A 22,353-nucleotide genomic window follows, 5' to 3' on the forward strand; every position below is an offset into this window, starting at 1 on the left:
TTTCCCCTAACTTTAACAAGGTTAGCTTGTTAAGTATGCTAATTAACAACTACACTGCCGATTTCAACACAGACTTCAGAACTGGATTACTTTTTTAACCACTGGGACCTACTACAAAGTTTGGAAGAACCTTTTACAGCCCATCTAGGTGGATAAAGAGGTAAGAACCATGAAATCTGAGGATAACTTTACCTATGACAGCTGCAGACATGATGGAGTCCCCTCTCCCCCTCCTCCGAGGCTGACAGTTGAAGGTAGAATTAATTTGATTCACAGAACCAGAACATCATTGTTAAGATAAAAAGATCTTAAATTATGGTAAATTTATAACCAGCTTGTGAGATTTTTTCTCGTTCCTCCTCGTTTCAGTGATGTTCTTGTTTGAGTGGTGCTTTTCAAACGCTTTGATTGGTCCACTGGATGCCATGCTGTCAGCGACACAGCTGAATAATGTCAGCGCTACTGTTTTTCTCTTTGTCCACTGTTGTATTTTACTGTGAAACAAAGAGTTCCTGAACAGGACTCTTTAATCTGGGAATATTCAGGCTGTTGCTGTGGTTTGCTGTGGTTGTGTTGTTGCCAGGTCAATGTGACTATGAGTTGTTCTCTGGTTTTCCGTATGTGTATGAGCTTGGTTCCACATGTATTCGTTCGGTACACGTCTGTACCGTACCGAGAGGCCTGTACCTAATCGGTACGGTACGAAAACACGTACCTTTACACCCCTAGAGTGAGTGGTATTGTACTAACATTTCAATCCTGCCGTAGTTTTTTTAAAATGAGGTTTTGGGAGGTAGAAGTGTTCCTGACTTATTTTCACCCTAGTTCTCATGAGTATTTTTTAATCTACCTATTAAAGGCTCTATCTGCTGACTGTAAAATAGATGTAAATACGACACAAAGAGCCCTAGTCACCCAGTGAAGCCGTGGCCTACATTTCCTTATAGAGGCTCTGTTTAGTCCTTTGTCCTGCTCAGTCATCGATAGCAGTGGATGCGATGGTGGCGTTGACCTCCGTAGCAGCTGTGGCCAGGGAGGCTGAGGTCCCCGTCGAGGTCCCATCGCGTGGTTTGGGGCGGGGCCTCATCATCTCCTCTGTGTTCCGTTCAGGTTTGACCAAAAGAACGTAACACTTGGGCAGAAAGAAGCAGGTCAGCAGGCCGAAGCTGGAGGCCAGGATGGCGAAGATCTGCACTGCAACCATGAACTTTCCTCGAGTGCTAAGATAAGCCGGGACGAAGGAGATCCAGACGATGAAGAAGACCAGCATGCCGAAGGTCACACACTTGGCTTCACTGGAAGACAGAGTAACAAATACCAGTCAGACCTGGGAGGGGGTGGGGTAATTCCTCTGACTTTTTACATTCAACATGTACAGTTTCTGTTTTTGTTTTCCTGAGTTTAGTCAGAAATGAGAAGGAAGGCTTTAGTTAAAACCAAAAATCTTTCTTAAGAAGCTGCCACAGGTCTGTTTTCTATCATAGAGACGTCTTTATTCTTTATTTGAACTGACATCTGTAGTCTGTTGCATCAGCTTTGCGCAGGTTATGTCTCAAGTTAGGGCATAAATTCCACACTAAGCTCTCCATTAAAACTAGATTAGTTAAAAATAAGTCGTGCCATTGTCTGGTATCACCACTGAGAGGTTAGGTCCATCTAAACTAGTAGAGCGTAACATCCAAACTAACTAAAATACTGTCACAGGTTTGTTTCCGCTTGACTTACTGAGGGTAAAGTATTTCTAAGAGCAGTGTTTGTGGCTTCCTGTGTTATGGTGGAGCATGCACCATATGCATGCAAATATTTCCCTCTCTTTAGCAGACTCTGCTGGTTCTACTGATACTGCACAAGCCTTTTTCTATAAACTTCACATGTCTAAAATTGTCCTGTAAGTGACTCAGCCTAAATCATCACAAAATACTGTGATTTCTTTTTTTTAAAGGTTGAATTCAAACCGGTCACTAAAAGCTTGAGCAGGTTCTGGTCCATTGTGAACTGTCAGGCCATGACTTCAGTTCCTCATTCCACCTATCATTTCCCTCAAACATTCAGATTATATTAGATTATATTATAACCAGACCCCACGTCCACTTAGCTAGGGTTCATGCCTCATTTTTTTAGAAGTGTTACATTATTGTCATGCACTAGATGACAAACAGTCCGAACTATAAGGTTAAAAAGTCTTAATTGTGTGATAGTAAGAATTATCAATAGACAAAAGTCATAATGATAAAATAAAAAGATTTAAAAAGAAAGAATTAATTTAAAAAATATCAAAATTAATACAAAAAACTAATATTAGATAAAATATCATAACTATGAGATTGAACAACAAATAATGAGAGCTATAAGTCAAAATTATGGAATAATCATAGTTGTTCTTAATAGATAAGAAGTTTAAACCATTAGAAAGTTAATAATAAATATGAGGTAGGAAGAAAAAATATCAAAACTGTGAGGAAGGTGAAATTACAAGTCCTAATTATGAGATGATAAAAAATACAATTATACATATATATATATATATGTATGTGTATATATATATATATATATATAGATAGATAGATAGATAGATAGATAGATAGATAGATATAAACATTTAGTAAAAATAATGGGATGATATGTTGTAATAAAAGGTAACAAGTTGAAATCATAAAGTCATGATTATGACATTAATCAACATTTTAATTTTTATCTCATAATCCCCTTGTTTTATAATGACTTACTTTCTCTTAATTTTGGCTTTAATCTTGAAATTTTAACTTTAAAATTATTTCAACCTTTAGTTTAAAAAAAATTCTTACTTTCTCTTTATAATTTTGACTTTTTAATTTCATTATCATGACTTTTTGTCTCATAACTTACAACCAAGATTTTAATTTTTTGATAAATAACTAACTTTTTTTATTTTTATTTTTTTTAAAAGCTGCAGTGTGTCAAATTGTGGAACATTAGTGACATGAAACAGTTTGATTCTGATGCTTTGCTCACTTCTGATGATAATTTTGGCAACCAGTGGAATTTAAAAAAAGAGAGAGTTTCTGTTACTTGGTCCCCTTCTGTGGTACTGCAGAAACATGCAAGATGCTGTATATAAGGTAAACACTGTATATTCATACATAATGTTTCATTTTTAGCTAGTTAGTTAGCCTGCTCCTTTAAATGAATTTGAGATTGTAAGAGGAACCTTTTGTATGTGCAGCTTTCTTTGTGATTAAAAAACATATCTGATCCCGTTTTATAAAAATGATGGCTTTTGTGAACGTACCTGAAGTGATCTTCCAGTTTGCGAGCGATGAAAGCAAAGATGAAGGCCAGCAGAGCCAGCAGAATGTCATAGGCAAAGATACAACAGATGAAGACCACAGAGCCTTCATCACACTCCAGGATGATCTTGATATTCTGGGCTGAAGTGTTCTTGACCGGATGAGGAGGGAGGATGATGAGCCAAACTGTGCACGCTATAGCCTGGGTAGAGGAAAGGTGATAACTGAGATTTAACAGGACCGGGATTAACAATTCGTTATCAGGGTTTAGATGAGGGTTTCTTCCCTTCTGTACCTGAATTAATGTTGCTGCAGCAGCTATCGCCCTCTGGTGGGCACATGTGAGAGTGTCAACCTCAGGGTTAATAAAGGCAGTAGCATCATTGTTGTTTATTGTGTTGGTAACAATGAGATCAGGATTTCTGCTGTTGGCTGCTGCTTCAGCTGCAGCTTTAGCAGCTTTGGCTGCTGCTTTACTTCTGGCCCGGGCTGCTTTCAGAGCCTGAGCCCTCAGCATTAGTACAGCCGCCTTACCTGGAGGAGAAACAGCACAGAATGTCACATTGTGCTGCAGGTTCATTGAATATATGTATACAACGTTTCTTTGATAGTGCAGTATTTGTGTCAGTTATGAAATAAGCATATTATGAATAAATAAGCTACTGCTCACTACAGATGCTCAGTGCTCACACAGCACAGTTCAGATAAAGGAATAATGAACCCACTCATGAGGGAGGAGAGGCAGAGAGCAAAGCCCAGAGCCAGGGCTACTTGGCTGGTCATGCAGCTCCAGTGCTGAGGTTCTCCGAGGAAGACGATGGAGCAGAGGAAGGTCACCACCAGGGAGAAGAGCAGGGAGAAACTCAACAGAGCATCATTAGCTTTCACCAGAGGAGTGCCAATGTTCATGACAAACACCACCTGAGAAAAACAAAGAACACACACATTTAGACCTTTATTCCCCACAACCAGGACTGTGGATCTTCATGAGGAGGATGTCCCCAGCTGGAGTCTCACCCCTACAGCGATGGTGACAAGCGCTCCAAAGGCTGAGATGACGATGAGGGTGATCCCCAGGGGTTCTCCAAAGGCCAGAAACTCTATGATTTTTGGTACGCAGGTGTCATGAGCCTCGTTGGACCAGAAGTCACCACTGCACAGGATGCATTCACGAGCATCTGTCAGAGAGGAAGAGAGGGGAGGACAAGATTGAGGCTGTAAATAGATCCATGTTCACAATCAGAACCAGCTTTACTGGCCCAGTATGGGGTTTCAAAAAAGTGATTTTCAATTAATCTTTGAATTTCAAAGTGAATTGAGATAAATCATATCCTTTTATAGCATTTTTAAGAACTGCTATCTTGCATGTAAAACTGTTTTTGTGTTATTTTGGATTTTTTTACTCTCTATAACTATAAGGGTAACTGACTACCTGTTTTGATTCAGACCTAGGTTGAGCAAGGACTTTAGCATGAATTGAACCATGGAAAAAGGAACTTTTTATGGATTGAAAGAAAATAAGGGAACAGTTAAAGGGCAAATGTTTGATAACAGAAGGTTCAGATGACTCCTGACTTCTCCACTGAGCTGTCTGTGAGGTTTTTTTAAGTGAAATGAGACTTTAAGGAGTGGTGGCGGACTTACACTCTATGGACAAAAGTATTTGGCCTGTAAATAACTGAATTCAGTGGAAGCGTGTTCTGTGGCGTGACCAATCACGCTTCTCAGTTTGGCAGTCAAATGGGTGAGTCTGGGTTTGGAGGATGCTGGGAGAATGCTACCTGCCTGACTGCGAAGTTTGGTGGAGGAGGGATAATGGTATGGTTCAGGTTTTCAGGGTTTGGGTTAGGTCCCTTATCTCTCGTGAACTCCCTGTAAAATGAAATCCAAACTTTGAGTTTAAAGACACTGGCTATGTTGGAATACGGTTGCTGTCAGAATGTGAAAGCAGAGATCTATGTGTGACTGAATTTTTTATTTAGACTGTTAGAACATTGTTCACCTCTGTCCTGGCGTGGTTTTATGTGAGCAGGGCAAATATCTAGTCCCTGGCATCTGTGGTCTTGATGGAGAGTTACCCTGCCCCACCAAGGCCACAACGATATAAAATCACAGAGCAGTTCATCTCAGTCCAGTCTGTTGTCCCTTGCAACACAAAATGCAGTGAAAGAGCATTTAATGTAGTTGCTACCACTGTTGGCTGGGATTATTCACAGTGATTAATGTTAATGTTCATGTGAGGCGAGGCATTTTACCACAGTGAGTTTTCTTACTCATGAGTCCGTCTAAACCCTTTTTGCTGTGTTTGCTCAACTGCAACCACAACATCCTACAAGATGACATTCTGTAATTTTTCCTAAATATAAAAACATGCTTGTTTGGTTGTTTTAACTCTTAGATCAGGTATTAAAAACAAGAGAAGATGGCATTAATCTTAAATCTTTGCACTGACTCGTTGTGTTGCTTATCTCTCCATCAGCACATGGGATGCAGTCAAAGCAGCAGACCGGCTCCCCCTGCCTGATTCCCTTCCTGGTGCCCGGCTGACAGTTCTCGCTGCACACTGACCGAGGAGGCTGCAGCACACAAGTGTAAAGATTGATCACAGAACACATGTTAAACATAGGCACTGACATGATCCATTATGGGGATGTTTTATTCATGCATGCATCATCTCAGTGCTTTAACTCTTTAGATACTGTAGCACTGAGGTTCATCACCAGAGAGTTGTGTTCACTAATGATTTGTTCTGTGTTTGTACTAATTTTTCTATTTAAATGTGCTGCTGCCTGTCTTATAAATGAGGTTCTTTGTCTCAGTGAGGTTTTCCTGGTTAATAAATTGAATTAAATTTGCTTCTGACCTCTAAAACGTCATTGTTCCACACGATGGAGTCATTCATGATGGTCATTCTGTCCTCCTCAGCTGCTGAGCCGTTGTAGTGTCCCACAGTGACATAGGAAATCTCCCCGTTACCGTTGATCTGCCAGTTTATGATGTCATAGAAGCCTTCAACGTCCCCGTTGTCAAAGTAGATCTCCTCTTCTGTGTGCGGCACTTTAAAACGCACGTTCTTCAAATAGTACATCAGCTGGAGAGGGACACGTACCAGTCACACAGGCAGAGATGGGTTAAACTCACAGATACACTCAGCATCCAGGTACACCTGTTCTACCACTCAGTAATATCATGACAATAACATTTAGGGATGTAGATATTTCCAGGAGGATCTGCTGAGGTTCAAACCAAGAATCAGAATGAGGAATGTGAGTTTGGTTCAGATGCTCGGTTTGAACTTCAGCAGATCATCTCGACCACATCTACATGCTTAAAGACATCGGTTTCTGGGATGTGATTGATTGATGACATGTTTGCATTAATCACTGATGAATTATTAAATAGGTGGTAGTTGAAGTGGTAGTTGAGTGTTTAAAGAGGCTTACCTGCCACGGCTCAAAGTTGGTGATGTCTGCACATTCGTTCCTCGCGTTGAACGGACCCTGTCCAAGTTTACAATGCTCCAGGTTGTGCAGAGCATGAGCCACAGCATACACAGCTTTGTAAACACTGTAGGAAGCATCATCATAGTAAATTAATATGTCTATCAATAATTATCAAGCCATCCCTCAGTTATCATCAGTGGTGTGCACGGGTTGCAGTTGCCCCCCCCCCCCGTGGCCCAATTGTTAAAAAATGAATGCTAAGGTGCCCTCTTTGGAGCCAAAATACACGCTAAGGTGCCCTCTTTGGAGCCGAAATACACGCTAAGGTGCCCCCTTTGGAGCCAAAATACACGCTAAGGTGCCCTCTTTGGAGCCAAAATACACGCTAAGGTGCCCTCTTTGGAGCCAAAATACACGCTAAGGTGCCTTCTTTGGAGCCAAAATACACACTAATGTGCCATCTTTGGAGCCGAAATACACGCTAAGGTGCCCCCTTTGGAGCCAAAATACACGCTAAGGTGCCCTCTTTGGAGCCAAAATACACACTAAGGTGCCCTCTTTGGAGCCAAAATACACGCTAAGGTGCCTTCTTTGGAGCCAAAATACACACTAATGTGCCATCTTTGGAGCCGAAATACACGCTAAGGTGCCCCCTTTGGAGCCAAAATACACGCTAAGGTGCCCTCTTTGAAACCAAAATACACACTAAGGTGCCTTCTTTGGAGCCAAAATACACGCTAAGGTGCCCTCTTTGGAGCCAAAATACACACTAAGGTGCCTTCTTTGGAGCCAAAATACACGCTAAGGTGCCCTCTTTGGAGCCAAAATACACGCTAAGGTGCCCTCTTTGGAGCCAAAATACACGCTAAGGTGCCCTCTTTGGAGCCAAAATACACGCTAAGGTGCCCTCTTTGGAGCCAAAATACACGCTAAGGTGCCCTCTTTGGAGCCGAAATACACGCTAAGGTGCCCCCTTTGGAGCCGAAATACACGCTAAGGTGCCCTCTTTGGAGCCGAAATACACGCTAAGGTGCCCTCTTTGGAGCCGAAATACACGCTAAGATGCCCCCTTTGGAGCCAAAATACACGCTAAGGTGCCTTCTTTGGAGCCAAAATACACGCTAAGGTGCCCTCTTTGGAGCCAAAATACTCGCTAAGGTGCCTTCTTTGAAACCAAAATACACGCTAAGGTGCCTTCTTTGGAGCCAAAATACACGCTAAGGTGCCCCCTTTGGAGCCAAAATACACGCTAAGGTGCCCTCTTTGGAGCCAAAATACACACTAAGGTGCCCTCTTTGGAGCCAAAATACACGCTAAGATGCCCCCTTTGGAGCCAAAATACACGCTAAGGTGCCTTCTTTGGAGCCAAAATACACGCTAAGGTGCCCCCTTTGGAGCCAAAATACTCGCTAAGGTGCCTTCTTTGAAACCAAAATACACGCTAAGGTGCCTTCTTTGGAGCCAAAATACACGCTAAGGTGCCCCCTTTGGAGCCAAAATACACGCTAAGGTGCCCCCTTTGGAGCCAAAATACACGCTAAGGTGCCCTCTTTGGAGCCAAAATACACGCTAAGGTGCCCCCTTTGGAGCCAAAATACACGCTAAGGTGCCTTCTTTGGAGCCAAAATGCACGCTAAGGTGCCCCCTTTGGAGCCCAAATACTCGCTAAGGTGCCTTCTTTGAAGCCAAAATACACGCTAAGGTGCCCTCTTTGGAGCCAAAATACACGCTAAGGTGCCCCCTTTGGAGCCAAAATACACGCTAAGGTGCCTTCTTTGGAGCCAAAATACACGCTAAGGTGCCCCCTTTGGAGCCAAAATACACGCTAAGGTGCCTTCTTTGGAGCCAAAATGCACGCTAAGGTGCCCCCTTTGGAGCCCAAATACTCGCTAAGGTGCCTTCTTTGAAACCAAAATACACGCTAAGGTGCCCTCTTTGGAGCCAAAATACACGCTAAGGTGCCCTCTTTGGAGCCAAAACCCATGCTAAAGTGCCCCCTTTGGAGCCAAAATACACGCTAAGGTGCCTTCTTTGGAGCCAAAATGCACGCTAAGGTGCCCCCTTTGGAGCCAAAATACTCGCTAAGGTGCCTTCTTTGAAACCAAAATACACGCTAAGGTGCCCTCTTTGGAGCCAAAATACACGCTAAGGTGCCCTCTTTGGAGCCAAAACCCATGCTAAAGTGCCCCCTTTGGAGCCGAAATACACGCTAAGGTGCCCCCTTTGGAGCCGAAATACTCGCTAAGGTGCCTTCTTTGAAACCAAAATACACGCTAAGGTGCCCCCTTTGGAGCCAAAATACTCGCTAAGGTGCCTTCTTTGAAACCAAAATACACGCTAAGGTGCCTTCTTTGGAGCCAAAATACACGCTAAGGTGCCCCCTTTGGAGCCAAAATACACGCTAAGGTGCCCCCTTTGGAGCCAAAATACACGCTAAGGTGCCTTCTTTGGAGCCAAAATACACACTAAGGTGCCCCCTTTGGATCCAAAATACACGCTAAGGTGCCTTCTTTGGAGCCAAAATGCACGCTAAGGTGCCCCCTTTGGAGCCCAAATACTCGCTAAGGTGCCCTCTTTGGAGCCAAAACCCATGCTAAAGTGCCCCCTTTGGAGCCAAAATACACGCTAAGGTGCCCCCTTTTGAGCCAAAATACACGCTAAGGTGCCTTCTTTGGAGCCAAAATACACGCTAAGGTGCCCCCTTTGGAGCCAAAATACACGCTAAGGTGCCTTCTTTGGAGCCAAAATACACGCTAAGGTGCCCTCCTGGTTGGCAAAACACAGTAAACTGGCAGGTTAAAACATGATAAACTGCCCTCTCGGATGTCAAAAAGGCGTGTTTAAGTACCCTCCTCATTGGCACTTAACTGCCCTCTTGGATGAAGAAAACACACTAAACTCTAGCAGACCATTAGGACCAAAAAGATACTATGAAACATTACTGTTGCATTGACTTTTATGTTGGGCCCTTTTTTGGACTATACTGAGCCAGAACTATATCTCACAGAACCAGTTTGGATTATCTGGTGCTAATATGGTGTTAAAATGCACTAGAATACAGGAAATGGCATCTACTTCATTGAAAATGTTCTGGGGGAAGACCCCCGGACCCCCTAGGGATTTATTTATTTATTTCTGTTTGTTCTTCACAGTCCAGCGTTGAATCTACACAGTTCTTGTGGATGCTGATCCTAACTACAAACTAACTTGAGTAGTCTGTCTAGTCAGTCTGTTTTAAGGCTATATAATGTGTCATTTGTAGAACATATAAACATGTCTAAAGTGCCCTCCAAAACACGCCAAACTTAGTGCCCTCTTCAGTGGCGAGAACGCGCTGTATGTGCCCTTTTTTTCTTTTCGCCCCTGCCCTTGAAAAAGCCTGTGCATGCCACTGGTTATCATGTTTGTATCCCTAAAGGCTAAGTTCATAGAAATAAACTTCCAAAAAGCTTATTTTTATGTAATATTTCTGTCTTGCTTCAGTTAATTTTCCCCTCAGTAAATCTCTTCAAATACATTGTCTTAATCACTCAGGAACAACCTTTTAAATCTAAACTGTTAGGAGTATTTTCAGGTCAATGTGTATTCTAAAACCCCAATTTCAAAAAAGTTGGGGCGCTGTGTGAAGTGTAAATAAAGGCAGTTTATGATGATCAACAAAACCATCCTGAATTCACACTCAAACAAATCAGATGTTGAAACTGAGACATTTTAAAATATCATTGGAAATATTAGCTTATTAAGAATTCGATGGTAGCAACACATCTCAAAAAAGTTGGGACAGCACAACAAAAGGCTGGAAAAGTAAGTGGTACTTTTAAGAAACAGCTGAGGAGACTTATTAGGTTAATTGACAACATATCAGGACACTACCGTCTGAGGAAACATGGAAAACTGTTCTGTGGTCAGATGACTTAAAAGCAGAAATTCTGTTTGGAAACTACAGATGCTGTGTCCTGTGGACTAAACAGGAGAAGGACCATCCAGCTGGTTCTCCTGGCTCAGGTCTAAAGCCTGCATCTCTGATGGTATGGGGTTGCATTAGTGCCTATGGCGTGGGCAGCTCTAACATCTGGAAAGGAACTATCAATGCTGAGAAGTAGAGAGAGCTTTTAGAGCAACATATGCTCCCATCCAGACAACGTCTCTGTCAGGGAAGGCCTTGACTATTTCAGTTAGACCATGCTAAACCACATACCACATCCATCACAACAGCATGGCTTCACAGGAGAAGAGTCCTGAACTCCCACCTCCCAGACGTTTACAGACTGCTGTTAAAAGCAGAGGGGATGATACACAGTGGTAAACATGGCCCTGTCCCTACTTTTTTGAGATGTGTTGCTGCCATCAAATTCAAAATGAGCTAATATTTTTCATGAAATGACAAAATGTCTGTTTCAACATCTGATATGTTGTTTATGTTCTAGTTAAATAGTGGCTGAAATGGCTTTAAATTGGCAAAAATGGGTGGAAATTTGGTGAAATGGGACAAAAAATTTATTTTAAAAAATTGGCAAAAAGGGTGAACTGAGAAAAAAAAATAGGCAAATATTGGTTAAACTGGTAAAATTGGGCATATCAAATGCTGAAATGTGGTTAAAATGGAGAAAATGGACATAAAAACTAGTAAAAAAGGGTTAATAGTAGCAATAATGGGTCAACAGAGGCAAAATTTAGCTTAAGTGGAAAGAATTGGTTTAGAAGTGGCAAAACAGGCAGAAAAAAGTGGTGGAAAGAGTTTAAACATGACATAAATAGGTGTTAAATGTCAACTGTGTTAAACTTGGTGGGAAAAATAATGAAAATGGGTCAAAATCTGACAGAACTGGTGTAAAGTGGCAACAGTGTCATTTAAAAAATATTCTTAGTTTTACAGGGCATATGGAGACCCCCTCTCAGTGTCTCGCGACCCCTATGAGAGTCCCGACCCCAAAGATGAGAACCACTGCTCTTAATGACAGGGAGAGAAAGTCAGGTCCAGTAGCATAAAGGCATAAAGAAGTATTGAACCAGTAATAAATAAACACATATGAGCCTTAAGAACCGACCTGTAAGTGATTCTTAACTGGGACACATCTGAGTAGGTGTTATTGAGCTGTGCCACAGACTCACGGCCGGTACACAGCCCATCTGGGACGCCCCTCACTGCCCTGGAGAGGGTGCCGTTCGCCTCTTTGGCCCTCTGCTTGGCCTGCCTCACAGCTCTGTCATAGTTCAGTGTGCAGTTAAACAACTAAAAAAACAACAGAAGATCATAACTTTACGTTATTGCTGGGTTACATCACTGAAGACCAGATTTAGATTTCTAAGTCAAGATGTTTGACTGTATCTAAGCCAATGTCATGTTCTGCACCAGGCAGAGATGCATTTAAGGATGTGTAATCTACTGCAATTACTCACAGATTCCCAGAATTCCTCAGTAAGAAGGTCATCATAGGGGTCCAAATCCAGTAGGTGGCGCTGAAGACCTGGTATGTTTGCCCTTTTGACTCCAAAGCCCAGAGTCCCACCCAGCACTGAGCTCACCTGGATAAACACACGCACAACGCTGACCTCAGCTTAAAAAGTAACTTCAGCCTGTAAAATCTTTAATTTTGGTTCAAATATGAGCGAGCGTCCGCAGAAGCTGCTAATAATTCATCTCTGCACTCACGCCTGGCTGGTTGATGAGAGCGGAGGTCACCCAGGCCTCGCTGGCGATCCAGGTGCGGTTGGTCACATTGTGCCTGAGCAGCTCAGCGATGAGCGGACTGAGGTCCACGTCTGAGGAGAAGACCACGATGATCTTGGCGGTGGCCTCGATCACAGTTTGGACAATACGCTGGATGTCCTCTGGGGAACTCACCTGAAGGTTATAGAGATAGTAATCAGTTTTTTTATACGTGGAGAAATGTGGCATGTGTAGAAAGACAGGGGTGGTGTGATGGGATCATGACCTTAGGCAGCGTCTCAGAGAAAGATATGCAGACTCCAGCCTCCTCCACCTGCTCCTTGAAGTCTTTGATGCCATACTTGCCGTAATCATCGTCTGCGGCTATGGTGCCTACCCAAGTCCAGCCAAAGTGCAGCACCAGCTGGGCAATAGCTTTAGACTGGTGCTTGTCATTGGGGATGGTCCTCAGGAAGGTGGGGAACTGGAACTTACTATCCAGGGCAGAGCAGGTTGAAGAATAGCTGACCTGAAGATGAAAATGGAGAGAAGTTTTGCCCTGCATCTTAATATTTATCCTTTCTGTAACTTGGATCAGGCCTACCTGTGGGAAGTGATAGAGTCCAAGTATCCTGGCTGTGGCAATAGAAAGATCAGAGCCCCCAGCTCCCACTAGAGCAGCCAGAGGCGCCCCAGTCCCACAGCGGTAGTTGGGTACAGCCTCATCTTGGCCCGTCAGGTAAGTGAGGGTTCCCTCCACAGCTTTGGAGATGGTGAAGCAGGAGTCATAGATGACATAGCCCAGGTCTGTGTTTGGAAGCAGGTCGTCCCTTCTGTTAATTTCATTGATAGCGAACAGCATGGTCTGGGTCCAGCGAAAGGTACGGAAGTTAAACCTGGAGGATGACGGGGGAGTAACGTCATGATGTGTTCATGTTGTTTCTTTTTGTGTTGTTGTTCCTTTGTGTCTCTTTTTGAAACTTACATGGGATCAATGACACCTTTTTGACCTGCTAAACTGTTCTCTCCTGGGTTCTTAAGTCAATGAAAGTCAGGTAAGCTGGAGGCACATGCATCATTTTCTTATATCTGCATTAGTAAACATATGTTTTATGCCCATATAAGGGCATTAGGCTGCAGTGCAGTGTGCAAACACAGTCACAATCAAAGTAAACTGTAAAAACAACCACAAGACTTTGGAATACCTCACTAGTTCTAAAGTGCAGGAAATATGTTTAAATCTAAAGATTTAATCATATTTTTAGAGCCAGTAGTGGATATTAAATACACTGCATTCCAAATTACTATGCAAATCGGATTTCTTTAATGAGGAAGGTTTCTGCCAGACAAATTCATCAGATTAAGACAGCAGATTCTAAAATGCCATTACAAAGCAGCAAACAGGTATTTGAAGCTGCTGGTGCCTCTGGAGTCCCACCAACCTCAAGGTGTAGGATCCTCCAGAGGCTTGCAGTCGTGTATAAACCTACTATTCAGCCCCCCTAACCAATGCTCACAAGCAGAAACGGTTGCAGTGGGCCCAGAAATACATGAAGACTCATTTTCAAACAGTCTTGTTGACTGATGAGTCCTGTGGAACCCTGGATGGTCCAGATGGAGGAGTAGTGGGTGGTTGGTGGATGGCCACCATGTCCCAATGAGGCCGGGATGTCAACAAGGAGGGGGCGGAGTCATGTTTGGGCCGGAATCATGAGGAGAGAGCTGATAGGCCCCTTTAGGGTCCCTGAAGGTGTGAAAATGACCTCGGCAAAGTATATAGAGTTTCTGACTGACCACTTTCTTCCATGGTACAAAAAGAAGAACAGTGCCTTCTGTAGCAAAATTTTCTTCATGCATGACAATGAACCATCTCATGCTGCAAAGAATCCCTCTGTGTCATTGGCTGCTATGGGTATAAAAGGAGAGAAACTCATGGTGTGGCCCCCATCCTCCCCTGACCTTTAACCCTACTGAGAACCTTTGGAGCATCCTCAAGCTAAAGATCTATGAGGGTGGGAGGCAGTTCACATCAAAACAGCAGCTCTGGGAGGATATTCTGACATCCTGCAAAGAAATTCAAGCAGAAACTCTCCAAAAACTCACAAGTTCAATGGATGCAAGAATAGTGAAGGTGATATCAGAGAAGGGCTCCCATGTTAACATGGAACTTGGCCTGTTCAGATGTTTTTGATTGAAATAGCTTTGATTTCAGTAAATATGACCTCCTAATGCTGCAGATTTAGTTCTTAGAACCTAGAAAATATTCTGAAACTCTGTTGTTCATAATAATGTGGAACGGTGCATTCTGAGTTTTTTAATTTTGAAAAAAAAACAAAGTTATCATTGGGAGGTTCGTTTAGTAAAATTTAAATTATGCTCTAATGGTTGTTGACTTGAAAATTATACTGACTGCCATTTGCATTGAATATTTAAGAAAATCAGAGAAAATCATCATTTGCATAATAATTTGGAATGTGGTGTATTTTCTACAAACACATTAAGTGGATAAAATCACTGGTTCAGATGGTGCTTTCATCAGAAATTACATGCATTCTGCCATCATAGGAAAAGGAAGCATGCAGGATGAGTTAATATGAGTGAAATCAGGCTTGGGGAGGGGGTCATGTAGTTTTTCCAAAGATAGTGTTTTTTAAAATGTGCATTTATTCTAAAACCCAATGCTCCAAAATAATGGAACATGATTTAATCACATTTAAACTCCTACACATGAGCTCAAATTATTCATATCTTAAACATTACATCCATAAATCCATAAATGCATGTGTGTTACTTTTTAGTTTATTTAAATAAAGGTGAATTTTTATTCAACTTAACTCAACATGGTGGATGTAGTTCAACATTGACAGTAAACCTTTTCATATTCGTGGAGAAATTTATCATTATCAGAAAGAAAATCTGTTTTAAAGTGCCGACGTATTCTGGCCACACGGTGCATCAGGTTCCCAAAATGCTTTGCACGTGGCTCCCATCTGCTGGCAGCGCAGGCCAGAATATGTCTACATTCCCCTAAAAGCTTTTCTCTATCAGTGAAATTCAACATTAGTTTACTGTTTATTTCCTTCACCTTACAGAGATCAGATTTTCATGAAAAGACGCCTCAGTTACAAAATAAATTAGGAAATATTCATACTTAACCATATTTAAATCATGGATTTTTTCACATTGTTTCACTACATAAAAGTGTTCAATAGATAAAAATGAAGTAAAATTGAACTGTAGTTATATTTTATTATTTGGTCAATATCAGAATCTTCTACTGTAGATTTTTTAATTTACAAAAAAATAATCACCAATCTAAACTTATCACAAAAAGTAAGGACATTTCTTTTTGGCAGATTTCTTTGTTGTAACAATGCTTCTTGGCAATAAATCTTATACAGTTGGAAAGCCTGTTTATCCTTTTAAATGGTGCCATATTTGTAAGGAACATGCATTTGTGGGATGAGCAGCAGAGCTGAGTATGTGGGTTGCAACCATGATAAACTTGCCAAATCTTCTCTGCTAATAACAAACAGCTGATTCTGCTGTTGGCTCTTGTTATGAGGTCCTGGTAATCATGCCTGATTGGTGATCTCAATGCAGAGGGATATCAAGATGAGATTCTGTAACCAGTGACAATCCCAAATTCAAATTCATGAAAAATAAAAATCTTAGATATCACATTGGCATACGTTTTCAGACCCAAACATTGGTCCGGCCTCTACACTGGTTGTTTCTGAAGAATTTAAGTCTATTACTGCTGATACTTAACTCTGACCTAAACTCTCTCTAAAGTAAATGCGAAGGCTTGCCTCCATGATGATGATGAGGATTTCTGTTTCTAGCTGGTTCCAGAGGAGCAGCCTCACTCTCACTGGATCTCTGAGATCAAATACAAGGTTCAGACAGCTAATTATTCAGTTCTGTTAAAATAACCCAAGACATCAGAGCTTTAAAAGATCATAAATATTAGAAAGCCTCTCAATAATTCTATTTAATTTACCCGCTAAGTTAGAGCGGTCAACAGGAAATAAAACTAGAGAATTAAAGCTGAAAAATGTCAGAGATGAAAGAAGAGCGGTGAATAGTTCAGTGATGTCAAAGAGTCTGATTACAGTTTAATGAAAAAGTAAGATTACTGGATTTTAAATCTACTAACGTTAATAGTAGTTCATCATTTGAGTCAAAGTTCTGAGAAAAGAGAGGGAATGTTTCATCATTTGAAAAGTTAATGTTATCTTTCCCTCATGTGCAGTATGAAAATTACTCTCTAACTGGCTGTTTTAACATTATTATCATTTTTATTATTTAAAAGACATCCTTATTATAAAGTCTAATGCTAAATTCAGATGTGATGTGGAGCCACTCTCTAATATAATATGGTATCATTTTAGTACATGTCCCAGACTGCCCTGTGGTATAAGACACATTTATGACAGAAGGCCTGGACTCCTACTCCATCAGTTAGCTTAATTCTTTTCCTGCTCAGTAGAGTAGAACTTACCAAAGTTAAAACACTTCAAAAAAGTAAAATAACTGAACTTAAATAGAGTACAATCCTGCAGTAAAGCTACTAAATCACAGTGGCAAGAGGTAGTGTAACACATGAATTTCCACCCCCAGTGATTGCTTAACTCACCCCTCACACCCTGAGGAGACGGGCACCCTTGAAGTGTTGCCATCGCTGGAAGTGATCCGTTTGTGGACGGGAAACATCCCCCCGATAACGACCTTCTTCTTCTCCACGTCCTTGTAGCCGCTCAGGTTGAACTTTGCCTTCAGTTTGCATGTGGACTCTGCAGAAACAGAGCTGTAAAAGGAGGAAAAGACACATAGACCAAGCAGAAAGTGGCTAATATCCATGCTATGTGGTAGCAGTGAAGAGTCAGGAGAGCTCTTGTTGTGTCACATAGAAAAAGACACAGCAGTGTGTGACAGGTGTCCTACCTGTCCTCAGGGGAGATCTGCTGCAGGAGGTAACCTGGGAACAGATTCAGCAGCACTGGAGTACTGCTGCGTAAGCATCAAATGGACATAAAGGATGGTTTAAGCTCCAAACACACTGATCTTACTAATGACTCACAACTTCATTAGGTACACAAGTGATTATTAATGTAAGTATCTAATCAGCCAATCACATGGCAGTGATTGTATTTAGGCATGAAGACCTAGACCTGAAGTTCAAACTGAGCTTCAGATTAGTGAAGAAGGGCCGTCTAAGTCAATGTGCCTTAGTTCTCTCGTGGGTTCTCTCATCATTCTCTCTGGGTTCTCCTGGTACTACTCTTCCCACAGACCAGAAATTTTCTCATCAGTTAAACTGGTGACTCTAATTGATTGTTGGTGTGAATGAGCTGGTTGTTTGTCTCTCTCTGTATCAGCCCTGTGACCTAGCAACCAGTCCAGGGTAACCTGCCTGGATTAGTGGTGCAGAAATTGGATGGATAGATCAGAGATTTTTGTTTCTTTTAGGATCATTGTTGGGGCAGTTTTGCCTTAATTTGGTTAGGACAGCTGAAGACAGAAAGGAAATATGGTGAGAGCCAGTGGGGGGAGACATGGACCAAACAGTGCAGGAACACCGATGCTAAATATTAGAGTATCACAACACAGAGTCCAAAATGGATTTATAATACAGAAATGTTCTGAAATATTATGTTCATTTATGCTCTCAGTACTTAAATGGAGCTGTAAGAAAGACCCTAAAATAACCAGAGGACAGGAGTGAAGGTATCACCATCCACTGTTAGTGACATCAGCAACAACCTCCAGAGGACAGGAGTGAAGGTATCACCATCTACTGTTAGTGACATCAACAACAACCTCCAGAGGACAGGAGTGAAGGTATCACCATCTACTGTTAGTGACATCAGCAACAACCTCCAGAGGACAGGAGTGAAGGTATCACCATCCACTGTTAGTGACATCAGCAACAACCTCCAGAGGACAGGAGTGAAGGTATCACCATCTACTGTTAGTGACATCAGCAACAACCTCCAGAGGACAGGAGTGAAGGTATCACCATCCACTGTTAGTGACATCAGCAACAACCTCCAGAGGACAGGAGTGAAGGTATCACCATCTACTGTTAGTGACATCAGCAACAACCTCCAGAGGACAGGAGTGAAGGTATCACCATCTACTGTTAGTGACATCATCAACAACCTCCAGAGGACAGGAGTGAAGGTATCACCATCTACTGTTAGTGACATCAGCAACAACCTCCAGAGGACAGGAGTGAAGGTATCACCATCTACTGTTAGTGACATCAGCAACAACCTCCAGAGGACAGGAGTGAAGGTATCACCATCCACCGTTAGTGACATCAGCATCAACCTCCAGAGCACAGGAGTGAAGGTATCACCATCCACCGTTAGTGACATCAGCAACAACCTCCAGAGGACAGGAGTGAAGGTATCACCATCTACTGTTAGTGACATCAGCATCAACCTCCAGAGGACAGGAGTGAAGGTATCACCATCTACTGTTAGTGACATCAGCAACAACCTCCAGAGGACAGGAGGGAAGGTATCACCATCTACTGATCACAGAAGACTTTTTGAACAAAAGTACAGAGACTACAAACCTGTCATTAGCAAGAAGAACAGGAAGGCCAAGCTGGAATTTGCCAAAAAGTACAGAAAGAAGACTCAACAGCTCTGGGACAAAGTTTTATGGACTGATGAGACAAAGATGAACCTTTACTAAAGTGATGGAAAATCTAGCGTTTGTGGAAAGAAAGGATTTGCTCATGATCCCAAGCATACAAGCTCATCTGTGAAACACAGTGGAGGTAATGTTATGTCAATGTTATTGCAAAAAAAAAGAATCTCCAACTAAATATTAAGTCTCATTCACTTTAATCTTTTTAAAGTCTATCTGTTCCAATACTTTTGCTTACCTAAAAATGTGTTATACCGTTACAAATAATATCTCCTAAGTTGTTTATCTGATCCAAATGTAAATACCTGTAAATAAAAGCTGAAATGTCGATCTCTTGTCTCATATTTAGCTTTTTGTTTCAAACCCAAATGTTTTCAGTCTACAGCAAAAATAAAGAAGTTGGATCCACTGTTCCAGTACTTTTGGCAGGGACTGTATGTGACATGCTAAGGAGCTGATCAGTCCATGGTCCTGCTGGCTGTTATGAAGCCAAGGCTGCTTCAGCTCATCTGGATTGTTAAATCTGGTGTCTCTCATCTTCCTCTTCAGATTTCCCTACAGATTCTCTGTGGGGTTCAGGTCAGACAGGTGGCTGGCCAGTCAAACACAGTAAAACCATGGTCAGAAAACCAGTTTCTGGTAGTTCTAGCTTCACTGTGGGCAGGTGAAAAGGAAATCAGTATCTCCATAAAGTTTCTCAGTAGATGGAAGCATGGTGGTTCTCAAATGGTGTAACCAGGCAGAATTTCTATAACCATACGTTATTGCGACAGCGAAGATCCTGTATTGTGTGTAACAGGATGGATTCAAACATGGGCACCAAGCTTTAAAAGAAGTGGTTATGGCAGTTTATAGAGGGTCTTGGGGTCGGGGCTTGATTTGATATTAGGTGTGCCTTGGGCAAGAACAAAAAGGTTGAAAACCACTGCACACTGAACTCTTATGTTACCTGTGTTTCTCCAGCTGATGTCCTTCTCACCAGCCTCCAGTCTCGCTATTGTGATGGGAAATCCTTCTCTTTTTAGAGATTCAGATCATCTGGCTCAGCTCAGGGGAGCTGGTTGCTCTTCATTTGGTACCAGTTTGGCTTTTTAAACAGAATCAAAACGACAAAGGATGGAGGAAAGGAAACTGGCACTCAAACAGGAGCTAGCTTCCAGGGGCCATGGCTAACATATGAGTTGTTAATTAGAACATGCTTGCCTGTGAATGGCACATTATTAATCGGTCACTTACATCACTAAGTTTGTTTGGTTGATAGTACATCACAGTTCCAATTAAAAGCATGCTTGTGACAAAATCAGGACTTTTATATGTTAAAGATGCTCAGATAGCCTCTGATCGCTTGATCGCCTCATGCCAGGTAAATCTGTTAAACTGTGAAAAAAATCACTTTTGTGTAAAAAGTGTGGGGATTTTAGTCACTGTATGTAGAAATGTTCTAATGATAATTTCAGCATGCCGGTCCATTTAGAGCTGTGGTGAAACAGGAGATTCTCTTTGTGGATATGCAGTTAACTCACTGAAGACTCAAGGCAGGTCTGACGGTAAAGAAGGGAGTCAATCTGGTCCTAGTAAGGCGTACCTAATAAAGTGGCGGAGGAGTGAACAGACTGATGGGAGGTCTAAAAAAGATGTCTAATCAAGCACAAAGGAAAACACCAGTGTGAGATAGCTTTAAAGAAAAATTCCTCCATTTAACTTGAGTCATGTCTTCCCTCTTCTCTCCTGTAAACAAACATCAGTCAGCACCCTGGACAGCTCCTCAGGATCAGCCGCCACAGGCCTCCAGTTAATTAGCTGTGGCATGTGTTAACATGTGGAGTTGTTCTGCACAGCTACTGTTCCGACCTGTCCTGTCCCCTGAGGGCCGCTCTGTGCTGTGTTGATGTCTGACTGAACCTGTCGGCTCTTGTCTCTCAGTCAGCGGGGACAAACGCACACCTGAACCCTCCAGCACACTAAGGGGCCTCTGCTGGGCAACACTGTTTAACGGCACACAAATAGCAATTAGTTCAAATACAGTTGAAACAATAGTGCTGGCTACAGCAGGTACTCAGACCTCTGATTACAGGAACATTAATGTACATTATCACTCAAACTAAAATGTTTTTTAGATTCAGACACACCTCAATCATTAATAAGTCCTTGTATTTCAAACATATCACTGCACCATCAATACTTTTATTAACCTGAAATAAACTAATACAACAACAGGTCAACAATTAGGAGTATTTCTAACATATAATGATATGTTTCATGATTAAATGTACATTTTCATTGTAACTGAGAGACCAAGAGTCAGTAAACCAGCATAAAATAGATGTGATTGTCTGTGGTCTCATGGGAGGACCTGTGGCCCCAGCACTAAAGTTCAAATCAAAATATCTTTATATGAAGAAAAGTAAGTTTGGTGAATCCTACCATTTGTAAAATGGCAAGCTAAGAATGAAAAATTATATTATTTGTTGTAGATGAATGAATATTGCACCAACAGTGAGGACATGCAGCTATGGTTCCAAAAATGTTGGGACATGGTGTAAAATGTAAACAAAAACAGAAGTCAATGATTGTCACATCTCATAAACTCGTATTTTATTAACAGTAGAACATCAACACATACAGGTACATCTCAAAAAATGACAATATCATAAAAAAGTTCAATATTTTTGTCCCTCATTTCAGAAAGGTAAACCCATATATTACATGGACTCATTACACATAGAGGGAAATATTTCAAGCCTTTATTTCTTGAAATGTTGATGATTATGGCTTACAGATAATGAAAACCCAAAATTCAGTGTCTCAGAAAATGAGAATATTGTGAAAAAGTTGAATATTGTAAAGTCATGGAGTCACACCCTAATCAGCTGATGAACTCCAAACACCTGCAAAGGTTTCCTGAGCCTTTAAATGGTCTCTCAGTCTGGGTCAGTAGCTACACAATCATGGGGAAGACTGCAGACTGGACAGATGTCCAGAAGACAGTCACTGACACCCTCCACAAGGAGGGTAAGGTCAAAGGTCATTGCTAAAGAAGCTGCTTGTTCACAGAGAGCTGTATCCAAGCATATTCATAGAAAGTTGAGTGGAAGGAAGAAGTGTGGCAGGAAAAGGTGGACCAGCATGAGGGAGAACCGCAGCCTGGAGAGGACTGTCAAGAAAAATCCATTCAAGAATTTGGGGAGATCCACGACACACAGACCAGTCCTAGACCTGGACTACAGACCAGTCCTAGACATGGACTACAGACCAAACCTAGACATGGACTACAGACCAGTCCTAGACATGGACTACAGACCAAAACTTGAAATGGACTACAGACCAGTCC

At 41.8% G+C, this 22,353-nt stretch overlaps 1 protein-coding gene across 1 annotated transcript; it reads right to left on the bottom strand.

The window, feature by feature from the left end:
• Nucleotides 1–973: 973 nt before the first annotated feature.
• LOC121521852 (vomeronasal type-2 receptor 1) lies at nt 974–21,653 on the bottom strand. The gene is made up of 17 exons (XM_041806030.1): nt 21,646–21,653; nt 20,874–21,007; nt 17,307–17,340; nt 16,999–17,169; nt 12,964–13,255; nt 12,646–12,888; nt 12,363–12,554; nt 12,110–12,235; nt 11,758–11,942; nt 6,710–6,833; nt 6,130–6,357; nt 5,719–5,842; nt 4,284–4,444; nt 3,992–4,187; nt 3,562–3,800; nt 3,269–3,468; nt 974–1,295 (listed from the first exon to the last, which is right to left on the bottom strand). Exons 1-17 carry the CDS (start codon nt 21,651–21,653, stop codon nt 974–976), a joined length of 2,979 nt encoding a protein of 992 aa, XP_041661964.1.
• Nucleotides 21,654–22,353: the final 700 nt, after the last annotated feature.

The sequence above is a fragment of the Cheilinus undulatus genome, linkage group 2 (genome assembly GCF_018320785.1).
Source record: "Cheilinus undulatus linkage group 2, ASM1832078v1, whole genome shotgun sequence".
Lineage (NCBI taxonomy): Eukaryota > Metazoa > Chordata > Actinopteri > Labriformes > Labridae > Cheilinus > Cheilinus undulatus.

Excerpts from the sequence above, each read along its gene's own strand:
- LOC121521852 (XM_041806030.1), bottom strand. Across the intron at positions 4,445-5,718 it reads AGAGATAAGCAACACAACGA|ATGCTCGTGAATGCATCCTG; the intron begins GTCAGTGCAAAG and ends CCTCTCTGACAG. Across the intron at positions 3,469-3,561 it reads CTGCAGCAACATTAATTCAG|GCTATAGCGTGCACAGTTTG; the intron begins GTACAGAAGGGA and ends TCCTCTACCCAG.